General features: G+C 38.3%; 1 protein-coding gene across 6 annotated transcripts in view; it reads right to left on the reverse strand.

Annotated features, from left to right (window-relative positions):
* CHN1 (chimerin 1) overlaps positions 1–15,300 on the reverse strand; it is a 188,268-nt gene that overhangs the window by 115,002 nt on the left and 57,966 nt on the right. For 2 of the 6 annotated variants that reach the window (XM_055120291.1, XM_055120294.1), the window contains 2 exons: positions 14,802–14,836; positions 11,301–11,414 (listed from right to left, as the gene is read on the reverse strand). In XM_055120291.1, coding sequence (XP_054976266.1) covers positions 11,301–11,414; positions 14,802–14,836 — 149 coding nt within the window. Of the gene's footprint in view, positions 1–11,300; positions 11,415–12,950; positions 12,995–14,801; positions 14,837–15,300 lie in introns of those variants that run through there. The other 4 variants (XM_055120292.1, XM_055120293.1, XM_055120296.1 and 1 more) reach the window with 4 other exon arrangements.

Consider the following 15,300-nt stretch of genomic DNA (forward strand, 5'->3'; position numbering starts at 1 on the left):
TATCTGTAAAATGTAAAAAACATAATATAAACAACACATACTGGGTTTCTTTTGAAGATAAAATTGAGTTTTCCAACCTGGATACCACAAATATAGATCATAGTTATAAGATTTCCAAACTTCCCAGGCCCTTCCCGGAGGTCTAGGGCAGCTGAAGACCCTGAGGCCATCACATCTGGCCACAGTCACCAGTGGTTACCTCTGGGATTCACAATGTACAGCATCGCAACTTTCAATGCAGCCTCAATGTGAAAATGTGCAAGAAAATAATAGAAGCTAACTCACATTAATTACTTACCACAGTGCTTGGCAAAGTAAATAGTAACTAGTTTTGTATTTATAAAACTGTCAGGTTCGCTAATAAAGTATTTGGGTGTATCAGATCATTCCCAGGAAAAGAGGCATGTTTACCAACACGTTATAGAACTGTATCTGGTTACTGTGGAACATCTTAAATTTAAAGATCAGTGTGCTTCTTACGGAGCCCCTAAGCAGTTTCCAGTCAGATTCTAGTTTCCTTTTGCAAAGGAGATGAGAGACTGCCAACTTAACTCTCTCACATCAAAGTTCCTCAAAATCACCGTCACTGTCACTGTCATCCCATTGCTCATTGATTTGTTCGAGCGGGCACCAGTAACCTCTCTCGATTGTGAGACTTACTTGTCACTGTTTTTGGCATATCCAATACGCCACAGGTAGACACATCAAATTCAGTTCCACCATTAATTACTCACTGGGATTTATGATATGCCTTAATTTTTTTTAAATATGAAAACAGGTCTTTAAATCTCTCAACTTTGAGCTTAAAATCTCTTTTGCTACATATGCTTCCTTTCTGAGAGAATGGAAGTTTTTATAAACAGAAAACAGTGGATAAAAGCCCTGCAGAGGAAAAAATTCAAAAACATAAAGTGCCATTCAAGAAAAAGGTACAAATCAAAACCACAATAAGATACCACTTCACATCCCCTGGATATAACACCCACTATTTATGGCAAAGGTTTAATACCAAGTGTTGGTGAGAGTGGAGCAATTGGAGCCCTCACACACTGCCAGTAAGGTTGGAAAATGGTTTTTTAAAAAAGTACTTCAGAAAAATGTTGGCAGTCAATCAAAATGTTAAACATGGAATTACCAAATGATCTAGCAATTCATCTAGGTATATATCCAAGAGAATGGAAAAACATATGTTTACATTAAAACTCGCATACAGCATTATTTGTGGTAGCATTATTCATAATAACCAAAAAGTAAAAGCCACGCAAATGTTAACCAAATAACACATGGATAAACAAAATGTGACTATATGTACTCGCTGGGAAATAATGTGAATATATTTAAATACATTAATAAGAAGAAATCAATTAGTACAAGCAACAACTTGAATGAACTGTAAAAACATGCTGAAAGAAAAAAAATGCCAGTCACAAAAGAATAGATATTACATATGTCCAAGATATATAAACCTACAGAGACGAAAGTGGGATAATGAATCCCTGTGACTGAGAAGTGACTACAAATGAGTACCAAGTCTCATTTGAGAGCAACTGAATGTTCTAAAATTGTGTTGTATAATGTGAATGCTCTAAAATCCATTAAATTTTATGCCTTAAAAATGGATAAACTGGTATGTTAACTACACCTTTTCTTTAAAAAAAGAAAAAAGCCAATATATAATAACATGCAGAAAGCCAAACTTGCAAATAAAATTTGAAAAGAAAGTTAAAAACTGTTTAATCTGCAAAAAGGATGCTTGGCTGCCAAAGGGGGGTGTTTTAGAACACCATGTTGAAAGAGGCAACTCCATTTTGGTCCAGTGGAAAAAGCAGAAACAGGAAGAGAGCAACGAGTGATCCAATTAGCCCTTAAATGTTTCTGTCTATCAACCAAAAATGGTCAATCAGGGACATCATCAAGTGGTAAAGGACATTCCTAGCAGATGTAAGACCCAGAGTTCTATGCCTAGTACTTCAAATTCTCCTAAGTACTATCAGGGCAGCTCTGGTGTCTCTATCACCAACACCACAGGGCAAAGGACCAAACACCCATCGGGCTTCAGGCCTGACCCACCCAGCTAAGTACTGCCTCAATCTGGCTGGGGCCTCAGCTAATTCCCCAGCACAGCTGTGTGTGGCCTGGAGGCGGGGAGGGGGGTCTGGGGGCCTGGTAGTGTTGATATGAATTTACCGAACAGAATAAACCTGATATATTTTTCCCTTTCCACTCTTGCCCCAGATCTTACTTCTAATTTGTTACTGAAAAGAATTTGAAGGCTCTTAATACTTGCCTAGTTATTTTAAAGTTTCTCCTCCTGGGGAAAGATCACATGAAAAGTCATTATCAGAAAGTTATTTGATGAACATAGAGTCCAGAGCGAGAGAAACTTGAGTAAATTGAATATTTAATGGATCATTTCTCAAGCTGTATTACATAGGAATACTGTGAAGAGGTCTCATGACCAAGGAGTTTGGGAAATGCAGTATACTAATAGTAAACTATTAGTATACTCACAGGCTCAGAAAGTACTGCAGGAAAGAAAGCCTACCGATTGATGGTGTAGATTTAATCTTTATACTACAAATGGCACTGCCAAGTCTAGCTAATGCCCCTTTTCCACAGATCTACTACAATAGATTTTTTTTATTTCATTTTTATTTAAACTTCTAAATTTCATCTACAATTTTTTTTTGGGGGGGGGGGAGTCACAGCCAGCGATGCACAGGGGTTACTCCTGGCTCTGCACTCAGGAATCACTCTTGGTGGTGCTCAGAAGACTGTATGGGATGCTGGGAATTGAACCCAGCAAACACCCTACCGGCTGTACTATCGCTCCAGCCCCTACAATATTGTTAATGGTTGGGTTTCATGCATACATTTCCTCAGCACATGCTCCACCAGAGTGTCTGCTTCCTTCTACTGTCTCAGTGTTCACCTCTCATAACCCATCATGGTAAACTCAGGTCTAGACCCGCACTCATCTCAACAATAGATGTTGGTTGTGGGTTTTTCATACATAAAACTTTTTTTAGAGGTATATTCCCTCTATACTCATTTTACTGAGGTTTTCCTTAATCATAAAAGAATAAAATCATAAAAAGCATCTTAACACATGCTCTTTCTTCCTCTATGAATATTATCTTAAGGATGTGTCTTATGTTGAACCAATATATTATGTCCCTGGAATAAATCCCACTTGCTTATGGTATATTTTTTTTAGTGCATTGTTGAAATCAGTTGCTCAGTATTCTGTGGAGGATATGTGTATCTATATTCAGGAGAGACAGCCTATAGTTTTCTTTCTTTGATTTGTCCTTGTCTGGTTTCAGAACCAGGGTTCATTGCTTGGTTCTGGAAGTTTTTCTTTCCTGTTTCTAAATTTTATGTAGAAGTTTGAGAAGGATCAGTTTTCATCCATCTTTTAAAGTCTGATAGAGTTTCATCTTGCAACAATAGGTACAAATAAAGAAGTAAATTGAAGAGAAAAGGGGAGGGGGTAGAAGGGGGAGTAAGGGGAGAGGGCAAGGGCAAGGGAGGCAAAAGGGAGGGGAGAAAAGGGGGAAAAGGGAAGGGGTGCCAACTAAGTGGCATCCGTCCCACTCCGGAGCACCCCAGTGAAGACAGCCTGGCATGGGTTCAGGACAATCTGTGGCGCTCTCTTTTGTGAGTTTTAGTTATAGTCCCTGATCTTAGCCGTTGATCTACATGACCTACATGGCGCCAGGGGCAGTTTATGGGTGTGACTGTCAAGTTACTGGAAAATTGGGGACTTGGGGGAAGGATGCCCAGTCCTGATCCAAGGGGGCCAGGAGCTCTCAATCACAGGTTCCCACCTACTCTGCGATACAGGCCCTAACTGTGTCTTTTGATTTTTTTTGAGATTTATCAGTCTCTGAAATAAAGCCGGAGGTATTTTGTGATGTGTCTCCCACATACCTAACTTATGGCCATTTAATTTCTTGGCAAACTTGGCCCCAACTTGTTGGGGTCTGGCCAAAGGCACAGCAACAATTTTGGGGTATCTGGAAGTCTGAAGGCATCATCAAGCTGCTGATGCACTCATCCCACCGGTACACGCTGACCTGCTGGCGGCACCATACCTGCTCATTTAGTATTCTTTCTAAGCTATTCATATAGTGTGGAGTGCCCTTGTTTGTACTCATTCAAGATTTTTTTTTTGGGTAACACCCGGCAATGCACAGGGGTTACTCCTGGCTCTGCACTCAGGAATTACCCCTGGGGGTGCTCAGGGGACTATATGGGATGTTGGGAATTGAACCTGGGTCGGCCACGTGCAAGGCAAACGCCCTACCCACTGTGCTATCACTCCAGCCCCCCCCAGAATTTTTTAATATAAAAAATACTTCTTTATATCAATGTTGCATATTTAATACAACATCAGGATTAAAGTTATATATTACTTTGTGTTCTTATTAGGCTCTTAATCAATATTGGTTTCCTTCAATAAAAAATACCCCACTCACCATGACCTGAAGTGCTAAATTTGTTCAGTTTTACTAAGAAGAAAAATATCATCATGTATGTTTTTATTAAAACTAAAAAAGAAAGCTGGAAGGAGAAATATTTAAACCGCCAATGACATAAACTGGAAACCTTTTAGTGTAAGGTATGTTTTAAAAGAGAATAGGAAGATCAGAGAGAACAAGGACAAAATAATTGCAGTTAAAAGTGTGTTGGTGAAGATCCTACTTTGATTTGAGAATGGCAAGCCCAAGTTGTAGTTTCATGACCTTACTATATATATATATATATATATATATGCATATATGGTGCATATATAGCATATATATATACATATACTTAAACCTTTGCTGTCTTTCATTTCCCACTTGTAAAATGGTGATAGTAATCCCTTTATTTTTCAAGAGAACTTTTTAATGGTTATTACTAGAGGTATTGTATTTCCAAGAACCAATTTTTCTATCAGTTTAGACGCTTTTAGTTAAAAGTTAATTATAAGGTATTCAAAAATAGAAAACACTACTGACTTCAAAATTTTTTCAGAACATATCTTGTATACTGAGAAACCCAGAAATTCAGTAGCATGAAATATCAGTATCCCAATGGTGTTATCAAAGACATGTAATATTTCTCTTTGTGGCTACTCACACATCAGCTATAGTCTAAATGTAACTTTCCATGTTGTTCAAAAGTGATGTCCCAAGGAGCAGTTGGTGTTCCCTCCTCGCCCCAAGGGACCCAGCTCTGGCAGCCAAAAACCTCCACAACCCAACTGCCACATATTCCTGGACCACACGGCCACTTTTGCAGCTGCACGACACATCATAAAACTCTCTGGTGATGGGTCTGATGTTGAAAAGATGTATGCATGAAAAGTGTGATTAACAGTATTGTAAATCCCAGCACCTCAAAAAATATGGTCTAAAAAATAAAACAAGAAGATCAAATAGAAAATAATACAGTTTTAAACCCAAATGTCAGTAGCCACACCAGGTATATAGAGAGAGACTGTATTCTTTAAAAAATAAATAAATAAATAAATGGCAGGTCACGGTGCAGAGATATTTCTACTTATACCCATCGGTAGGGCGTTTGCCATACACATGACCGACCCAAGTTCAATTCCTCCGTCCCTCTCAGAGAGCCCGGCAAGCTACCGAGAGTATTCCACCCACACGGCAGAGCCTGGCAAGCTACCCGTGGCATATTCCATATGCCAAAAACACTAACAACCAGTCTCACAATTGGGACGTTACTGGTGCCTGCTCGAGCAAATTGATGAACAACGGGATGATAGTGCTACAGTGCTACCCAGAACAAATGATTTTAATGGGTTACAAAACTGAGATTCCTGTGGAGTGGGGCCAAGAGTAGAGGGATAGACAGGGAGGGTTGGGGAAATTGACCTAGGAGACTGATGGAAGGTCTGGGGCTCTTTGGTGGTGGTGAAGATGCAGCAAGGCTGTAGTTCAATATTATTAACACTATTTATTGCAACCATCTTTCCTAAACTATAATACCAATTAAAATAGAGGTAGGAGGGGAAGAAAGAATAAAACGTCATACAGTCTAAACAAAAGAAAGGGTAGTAAATTTGAGCAGGCATTTTACAGAAGAGAATGTGAACTGTCAGTAAACATAACAAGAAGTTCACCTCATTAAGAACATGATATGGGGGCCGGAGCGATAGCACAGCGGGTAGGGTGTTTGCCTTGCACGTGGCCAACCCGGGTTCGATCCCCAGCATCCCATATGGTCCCCCAAGCACTGCCAAGAGCAATTCCTGAGTGCAAAGCCAGGAGTAACCCCTGAGCATTGCTGGGTGTGACCCAAAAAGCAAAATAAATAAATAAATAAATAAACAAACAAACAAATAAATAAATAAATTAAAAGAACAAGATATGCACACTAGTCACCAGACCCTCGGGCATAAGGTCTGACGGAGTTAAGTCAAAGTAGGAAGCAAAATGACAGAACTTGTTATAAAATGTAATGAAGGAACTTCTGCCACAAATATTTTTGAAAACAATAAGCATGATACAGCAAAAGACCTAGTAAAACAAAAGCAGCAATTTTACTTTTGAGAAAATATTCCAGAGAAAACATTGTCATGTACTGGAAAACATTTTTCTTATCACAGCAGGACTGTTTTTATATTCCCAAACTAGAAACCACCCACGTGTCCTTCAATAGAAGAACAAAATTATGGTAGATTTATTCAATGGGTATTAATGGAAAGTCAAGAATTATAGACATATTTTATTTTATGGGGGGAAAAACCCACCCAGAAGTGCTGAGAGCTTACTTCTGGTTCTAGGCTTAGGGATCACTCCTGGGAGTGTTTGAGGGAATATATGCGGTGCTGGGGATCAAACTGGGGTTGGTTAGCAGAAATTTCAGGAGCATAATCTTCAATGGAAAAGACACATTCTGCATATTATCTTATAAAGTTCAAAATTAAGCAAACCAAAATGATTTATTACATAAGGAGACAAACAAACATATAGTATAAGCCTGCAAAGGAAAGAAAAGGAATGGTAATCAGGATAGGGTTGCCAAGTATGAGGAACAAGAAGAGGCAGGAGGGAAGAGGAAGAATATGCAATGTATAGAAATTCCACAGCCGACAGCAGTTTCTTTAGCTTGTCATGCACATAACAAAGTATCATGATATTTATTAAATTACACTTATTATTGCATGGCAGAGCTGGCAAGCTACCCGTGGTGTATTCGATATGCCCAAAACAGTAACAACAAGTCTCACAATGGAGACATTACTAGTGCCCGCTCGAGCAAATCGATGAACAACAGGACGACAGTGCTACAGAGAGCGCTACACTTATTATAAATATCAGCATTCTTTGGCATATATTCAATAACCAATAAAAATAAATTTTTAAATATTAACTGATCCAATCAGCTTTCATTTCTCACTCTATATGTGTGACACTGAATCAAAGTTGTTTTTCTTCTGAGAAATATTATATCAAGACATAAAATATGGTTAAAGAAGTAGCTCTAAGTTATGGAAATCATAAAGAAAAAACAATCAACCAAATTTGTGAAATTAGTTTAGGCTGCTTATAGCTAATATTTGCCATGATATCTCACAAACAACAGCTAATCCAAGAGTTGTGAAAAATCAACGGAAAAAATCCAAGCCAACTTGAGACATCTAATGTCTCATGAGCATGTGGAGCCTGATCCAGTATCTTATTTGCGCCACTCACTCTCTTGTATAATACACTTTCACTAGTGGTCCAAAACACTCATCTTTGCTGCATCAAGAGGTCAACAAAAGCAAAGGCTTGTTGGATTTGAACTGAAATTCTGATTGAGAGAGTGGTGGTGGATACCTCCAGCACACACTGCCTGAAAAACACCTCACACACAGGGATCATCAGGGAAGCCCAGGAGGCCCTTGTGAAAAGGGAAAAGTATGGATATATGCAGGCATGTTCTTTGGATTGTGCCCTACACAACATGACAACTTTGCTGACCCCTCCATCTGATTTTAAGACTCATCATTTCTGATATTGTGACAAACACATCAAACAAGACTGCATATTGCAAGATTTCTTGGGCAGCTACTGAGCTAGTTCAGAAAGTGGATAAGAGTTAAAACAGGAGGGGAAATTTGAGAATACTCAAGAAACAAGATTGTTGGGTTTGGCTCTGTGAGATGAGAAAGAAAAACAATGTTCTCTTAACCATCAGATGTCAAAAGCACAGTATTTTTTGTCAAAGGTTATGACTGCAAAACACAGTAAGTCTAAATTTAATTTCAAGAATATAGATACATACATAAATATATGCATGTGATATGGGATAGAATGTTGGTCTGATCTAAAGTGGTACTAAATGAACAAATATCTTGAAGTACCACTAAGAGAAAACAAAAAATGCCTTAATTCTATAGTGTCACCAGCTAATAAAGAAAATACGGAGGTTGCAGTGTATTTGTGAAGAAAGCTAATGCTTCAGTTCTGAGCTTGACATACTGAGCTTGACATGCAGATGGATCAATTTGTGTCCCAGTTCTTTTTTGTTCTTTTTTTTTTTTCTTTTTGGGTCACACCTAGTGATGCACAGGGGTTACTCCTGGCTCTGCACTCAGGAATCACTCCTGGCAGTGCTCAGGGGACCATATGGGAGGCTGGGAATCGAACCCGGGTCGGCCGCATGCAAGGCAAACGCTTACCCGCCATGCTATTGGTCCAGCCTCCACGTGTCCCTGTTCTTATCCCTAGTTTCAAGGTCTTAACTCAGAAAATGCACACTGAGCACTATAGGCTGAAAGTGGATAAAGTTGCTCTCCCAAAATGGACAATTGCATCATGTTAAAAACAAAACACATTGAATAAATCAGGAGATCTGTTTGTTGAAAGGGAAAGTATCTGATGAGAATATCAGATGTATCTATATAACTTCTACTTCATCTTTTTTTAGCACATCCCTGCTATACATCTAGTTCAAAAAAAGGAAAATTAAAATCATATTTCAGCATACAAATTACTACCAACATATACTCACAAACTCCCTACCCCTATTTTTTACTATTTTTTCTTTACCACTATTTTTTCTTTACCTTTTTTCCTTTACTATTTTTTCTTTACCACTTAACAATTTTATGTTGATTCTCAATAACAAAAAGGAGAATGCATATCACCTCTGATATATGAATGAAAAATGTTTCATTAATTTAATGTTCATTTGCTGTCCAATTATGATTTCCCGAACCAAAGTATAAATTTAAAGTCATAAGTAGCATGAGCAAAAGAAAGAAGTTAGGAACAAAGGGTAAAAGGATAGTAACAGGGAATGAGAACAATTTTAAGGTTTGGGAGGTACTTTTCACCAAACTAAATCCTTGACTATAGAGTGCCAGCTGCTCTCATTCAGGAAAAAACACATGACAGCCATGCTGAAAGATGATAAATATCTTTTATGAAAGGCAATAAATACCTTAAGAAGCAAAGTATCTCAACATTGGATTGAGCCAAAATTGAGTTCAAATTCCACTTTTGTAGCTATGTGATCTGGGATGTTGTAAAAAGAGGGTAACAAAGTGGAAAGAAAGTGAGTCCTTGGATGTTTCTGTATCTCCTCCCGCACTTCCCCCTTCTTTCTTAAGTTGCAATACACTAACCTTTATATTAAGGCTCAATGACCTCAGAAATTCGTATGACCAGACATTTTGGAAACGTATGCTTGTCGGATTTGGGAACTAGAAAATGTTAAAGAGAAAAAAACAGATGAGGAATTGCTATCAAAAACTTCTGTGAAGGGCAAGGAAGGTTGCTTAAGGGCAGGATTACTTGCTACGCATGCGGGAGTCTCAGGACACAGCACCTCAAGAGTCCAGGCACCAGCAAGACGACCCCATAGTCCTGGAACACCATGGAGTATGGTCCAAAACAAACAAAAAAGTATTCTGGGAATTGCTTTAAGCCAGCCTTCTGCTTCCTTTAGTGGCAACATAAGTAAGTATTTTATTTCCTAGTTCATATTACGTCCCTGAATATTGCAATTTACACCTAGAAAAACAGTTATCACTGAAAGGAGACTTCCACTAGATAATTTGTTATAAGAACCACAAAAATGTGTAGATTCCTAGAACCAGCTCTGATCTTCAAGTATACATATAACTGACCAAAAATTCAGTATAAAATGCTGAATCACATAATTTTCTTTTTTCCAGAAATAATAATAATGTTAAATCTTGTGGATGGAAATTAAAGTAGCTCCTGCTTACTCTTGTAGGCTGCAGTGATTGACGGAGGCATAGCCAGAGAAAAGTCTCAAACAGTGATTCAACTTTCTATTCTCACACTGTAGCAATCAAAAGAAGTGTCACTTCTTTAACCTCTCTTTAGGACGTTTTTTATTTCTAATAAGAGTATCTTATAGTACTCTTATCTTCAGTATCTTTGAAAAGATTTTGAAATCTTTTCTGTTCTTTAGAAAATCTTTCAAAATGTTTTCTAAAGGATAGAGGAACACTAATAATAGATCATCTGTTTATTTGCACAAATAGACAAATGAAGGAATGAACAGAGACAAAGAATAATTATTCTGAGCCTTCGGAGAGGGAGCCATACGGAGTTAAGAACACAGTCTCTAAAACTAAATTGCTCAGGCTCCGATATCATCTACAGAAATTAATAAACATATGACCTCGGTCAAGTTACTTCAAGCTCTAGGGTCTCTGTTTCATTATCTGCAGAGATAACAGTACTCAGATCCAGTTGTTTTGAAGATTAAATAAGGTTAGAGGTCTGGCATGAGGCAAATCTAGTGAAGAAGCATGTTACTATATAACTGTTCTGTTATTACTGCAGAGTTAATAGAATATTTGTTTCTGAGTGCTCTACTGTAAAAGAAGAACAGCCAAATGCTAGGGAAAGTTCAGTTGACAGGAATAAGCCAAGAGCTCCCAAGAAAGCTGCTTCAACCAAAGGCCAGCCAAGGAGAAATGACACTGGCTTTAATTTATGAGTGACAAAAATCTTTCCTCTTAGTTCCTTATTCAGGAAATAGAAGGGAGCTGACATGGCAGGACAGATGGGAGAGAAGGGGTAAGGATAAAATAAAAGAGAAAAACTACCAAAATGTGCTTTAAAGGTTTTTCAGTTCTTAATTACTAAGAGCTACCATTCATGAGAAACTTTTTAAGGGTCCCAAAGCTATTAAAATGGTAATTGGGCACCAAGAAAAGAAGAACAAATTCAATTACATGTTGGACGCCTTTAAAATTTAAAGCCCTGGTTTAAGAAGGACTGTAAGTGAAGCAAGGCTAGAATTACAGGTCCACGACCAACCTTAAGGCCAAAGTGTAGGTCCCTGGCTGACGCTGGCTCTCCCGAATGAGGTAGCTGCCTTCAGCCAAGCTCAAGAGCTGGTCAGCTGCTTCTCGGGAGATCATGCCGTGAAACCTAAGAAAGAAAGTCAATTCAGAAACTGCATGCTTTCTACCTCTTCCAAGAATACAAGATAAAACAACATCCGCAACCCCCCCCCCAAAAAAAAAAACTGCCTACATTCTTCATTGTTTTCTCAACAGAGTGCTGCCGTACAATCAAAGAGTTTGTAGTTATGCTTATGTTTCTTTGAGTCTGGTCCCTGGCCAGCTTCTCTGTGGTGATCGGGGCGAGGGGTGGGGGTGGGGAGGGGGAGTCCCAACATAGCTAACCCATTTGCCACACAGTCAAAAGGAAGATCAATCACACCCCCACAGGAGGACAATTCCATCTAACAATATGAATCTGATGAAAAATATACAGAAATGTGTACCGTTTCCTTTCTTCATACTCGTGGTACTATGCCAAAATTCTGGCTCAGAGTCTAAGTTAGTGATTTTCCAAGGCCTTGGGTTGCCCTTAATTGGCATGATTGCCCACTATGAGCCTGATCTGCATCACTAGATACGCAAGCAAAAGCAAACAACTGAATACCTGCTTTCATTCCCTGCTAAAGCCCAATTTGATTAAGAGAGAGAAAAAGTAAACATAAATAATATATTTTTAAACAAAACACAGTAGGTTCATCTGTAACACTGGCATAAAACACTAAAAAGTAAATGTCAGTGGTAACTGATGATTTACATTAAAAGTGAAAAAAGCACGGTAGAAGTGTACAGTGATTTACAATTTACAAAGAACTTACCCGCACATTATACCCTTTCAGTAACTCATAGCTAACAGAGGTGAGTGATTGCTCAAATGAAATGGCAGCTTTTAGAGTATAAAAGAATCAACATTCACTTGTATCAAGAAAGGATATATTTAAATGGCCCTAAAACGGTACTGTAATAATTTAATAACTTTCCTAGGGAGCAAGTGGCAGCTCTTTGGAATTTTTCTCCTGAGAATGGTTCAGTCTTTTCTCATTTTATAAGAGGTATGTTTAAACCAAGACTACTGGAATGGCTAGGTTTAACAATGGGTTTCTGAAATTCCCATCTCCATAAATTCTTCAGTCCTTCAGAACTAGGTTCAGACTCTGCAAGCCAGAAGATGTTCCCATGACAGGGAACACAAACCCTACTATTCTCATACTGTCAAACTGTTCCTTTGACATCAATTAATAAAGTCAGTAAAAATTAATGATTTTTTTATAACTCACGCAATTTGGGACTACAGTGGGTAGGGTGCTCGCCTTGTATGCAACTGTCCTGGGTTCAACCCCTGAAACCACATATAGTCCCCTGTGCCTTGCCAAGAAAGAGCACAGAGCCAGGAGTAAGCCCAAAGCACTTCCAAAACAAAATGTCCTCAAGCAATTTTGGGGAGAAACACACCCAACAATGTTCAGGAGATATACCTGATTCTATGCTCAGGACTCTCTCTCGGCGGTGCTCAGGGACCTTATAAGATGCAGGGAATTGAACCTGGGTCAGCTGTGTGCAAGGTGAGCATTTTACCCTTTAAAAAAAATTCCCCCCCCAAAAGCAACGTTTTTAAAAATTTTACCAAGGGTGATAGCACAGCGGGTAGGGCATTTGCCTTGCACATGGCCAACCAGGGTTCGATTCCCAGCATCCCATATGGTCGCCCGAGCATCGCCAGGAGTAATTCCTGAGTGCAGAGCCAGGAGTAACTCCTGTGCATTGCCAGGTGTCACCCAAAAAGCAAAAAGAAAAAAAAACAAAAATAAATAAAAATTTTACCAATATAACAAGTTTTGGAACAAAACATGACAGCAATATTTAAAGAATAAGAACCTTATTTGACAATTTTTGACAAATATTAACTGACCCAGACTTCCCACCCTTGAAACTAAGATATTTATTGTCCCCTTTCTCCCATAGAACCTGGGATCAAAAACAGGACGTCACATATGTGAGGCAAGGGTTCTACCTCTGAGTCACAACCTTGGCCCAAAGATGTTTACTATGGTGCTACTTTCAAGATTATATAATTAAAGCAACATAAATGCCAAAGCAGAGGACTGAACCATAAAGAACATCAGTGGTTCTAAAGTTGAAATTATCCTCCTCACAGCTCACAGGGACCTCTGTTTCATTTACAAGAGTCTTCAAAACTTACACAGATTACAAAATAGTTAAAAATATTTTATATGCATTATTTTTATCCGTTATGATCTTAAGTCACAAAAAAGATTTGGGGACCAAGAAGATTATGGGTGATCTTATTCTTTTCCTCAAAGTGTTATATTTGCCTTTATTAATAATTATTTTTAAATTATTACATATTTAGGGCTGGAGAGATAGCACAGAGGGTAAGGTGCTTGCCTTGCACTTGGTGGACCAGAGTTCAATTCCCAGTACCCTATATAACCATCCAGGCACTGTATGGCATGGTTCCTAAGTGCAGAGCCAGTAGTAACCTCTGAGCAGCACCAGTTGTGGCCCACAAAACAAAACAAAAACATTATTGCATCTTTTAAAAGTATAAAAATGTTCATTAAAGTAAAGGGTGCTAGGAGGGGCCCGTTCAGGATGGGACATGCGGGCAGGAAGTAGACTACAGGCCAAACATGATGGCCACTTAATACCTCTACTGCAAACCACAACACTCAAAAGGAGAGAGAGAGCAAAAGGGAATGCCCTGCCACAGAGGCAGGGAGGGGTAGGGGGAGGACAGGGAGGAGGTGGTGGGAGGGATGCTGGGACCATTGGTGGTGGAAAACAGGCACTGGTGGAGGGATGGGCACTCAACCGCTGTATAACTGAAACGCAAGCACGAAAATTTGTAAGTCTGTAACTGTACCTCACGGTGATTCACTAATAAAATTTTTTTTAAATGCTCATTAATTTTAATGAAAAACTGGACTGTAAGATTGTTTAATATCTCAATTTTACACAAATCATTTGAACGTGGATCTTCAGTAGGTGATAATTCAAACAATAACAGTTTATTTATGGACACCATAAATTATTTTTCCCCTCAATAATAAAGATAATGTGGAATTATAGATACTAGAAAATAAAGTATAAATGTAGAATAAACCTCCCATATCCCACTCTATAAATATATACATGTGTGTAATATATCTATAAACTTAATATATACATACAAATATAGTTTCCTAATATACATCCAAGATAGATATTATCTATAATATAAACTGCATATATTTTTACTTTAATATTATTGAACATATATTTTCCCATGCTATCTTAAATACTTGCCCTTATTTTATTTTTCACTTAAATACATTTTTGACAAAAAAAAGGATAAGAACTATTTCAAACTTTAATACCACCTTCATCTTGCTTGTCAATTTTACTAAACAAATACATTTACTATATGTCTCTCTTACATATTCCAATTTACAAAATGTTTTCAGTCTTTACTTACTCTCTTCCATAATACTTTGGTCTGTTTTCTACCTGCTGGGGAGAAAATAAAGGATTATTTGTGAAAATGCAAATGTTCATAACACAGCATTCTGTATATGCATGAAACTAACTTACTAAGAAAAAGAATTTAAAACAATAGTAGAAAATCAGAATCTGACATCCAAGTTCTATCAGCAGATTAACTTTGCCCTTTGGTCTGATCTCTGAGAATTACTTCTTATTAATAAAATGCAGTGTAGGGCTGGAGCGATAGCACAGCGGGTAGGGCGTTTGCCTTGCACTCGGCCGACCCCGATTCTAATCCCAGCATCCCATATGGTCCCCTGAGCACTGCCAGGGGTAATTCCTGAGTGAAGAGCCAGGAGTAACCCCTGTGCATCGCCGGGTGTGACCCAAAAACCAAAAAAAAAAAAAAAATACAGTGTATAGGAAACAAGTTGAACTAAGTTACTTTTCATTTCTAGAATTTCATGACCCAGAAAAAGTTTCATTCTTTC

This window comes from Sorex araneus, chromosome X, assembly GCF_027595985.1.
Source record: "Sorex araneus isolate mSorAra2 chromosome X, mSorAra2.pri, whole genome shotgun sequence".
NCBI lineage: Eukaryota > Metazoa > Chordata > Mammalia > Eulipotyphla > Soricidae > Sorex > Sorex araneus.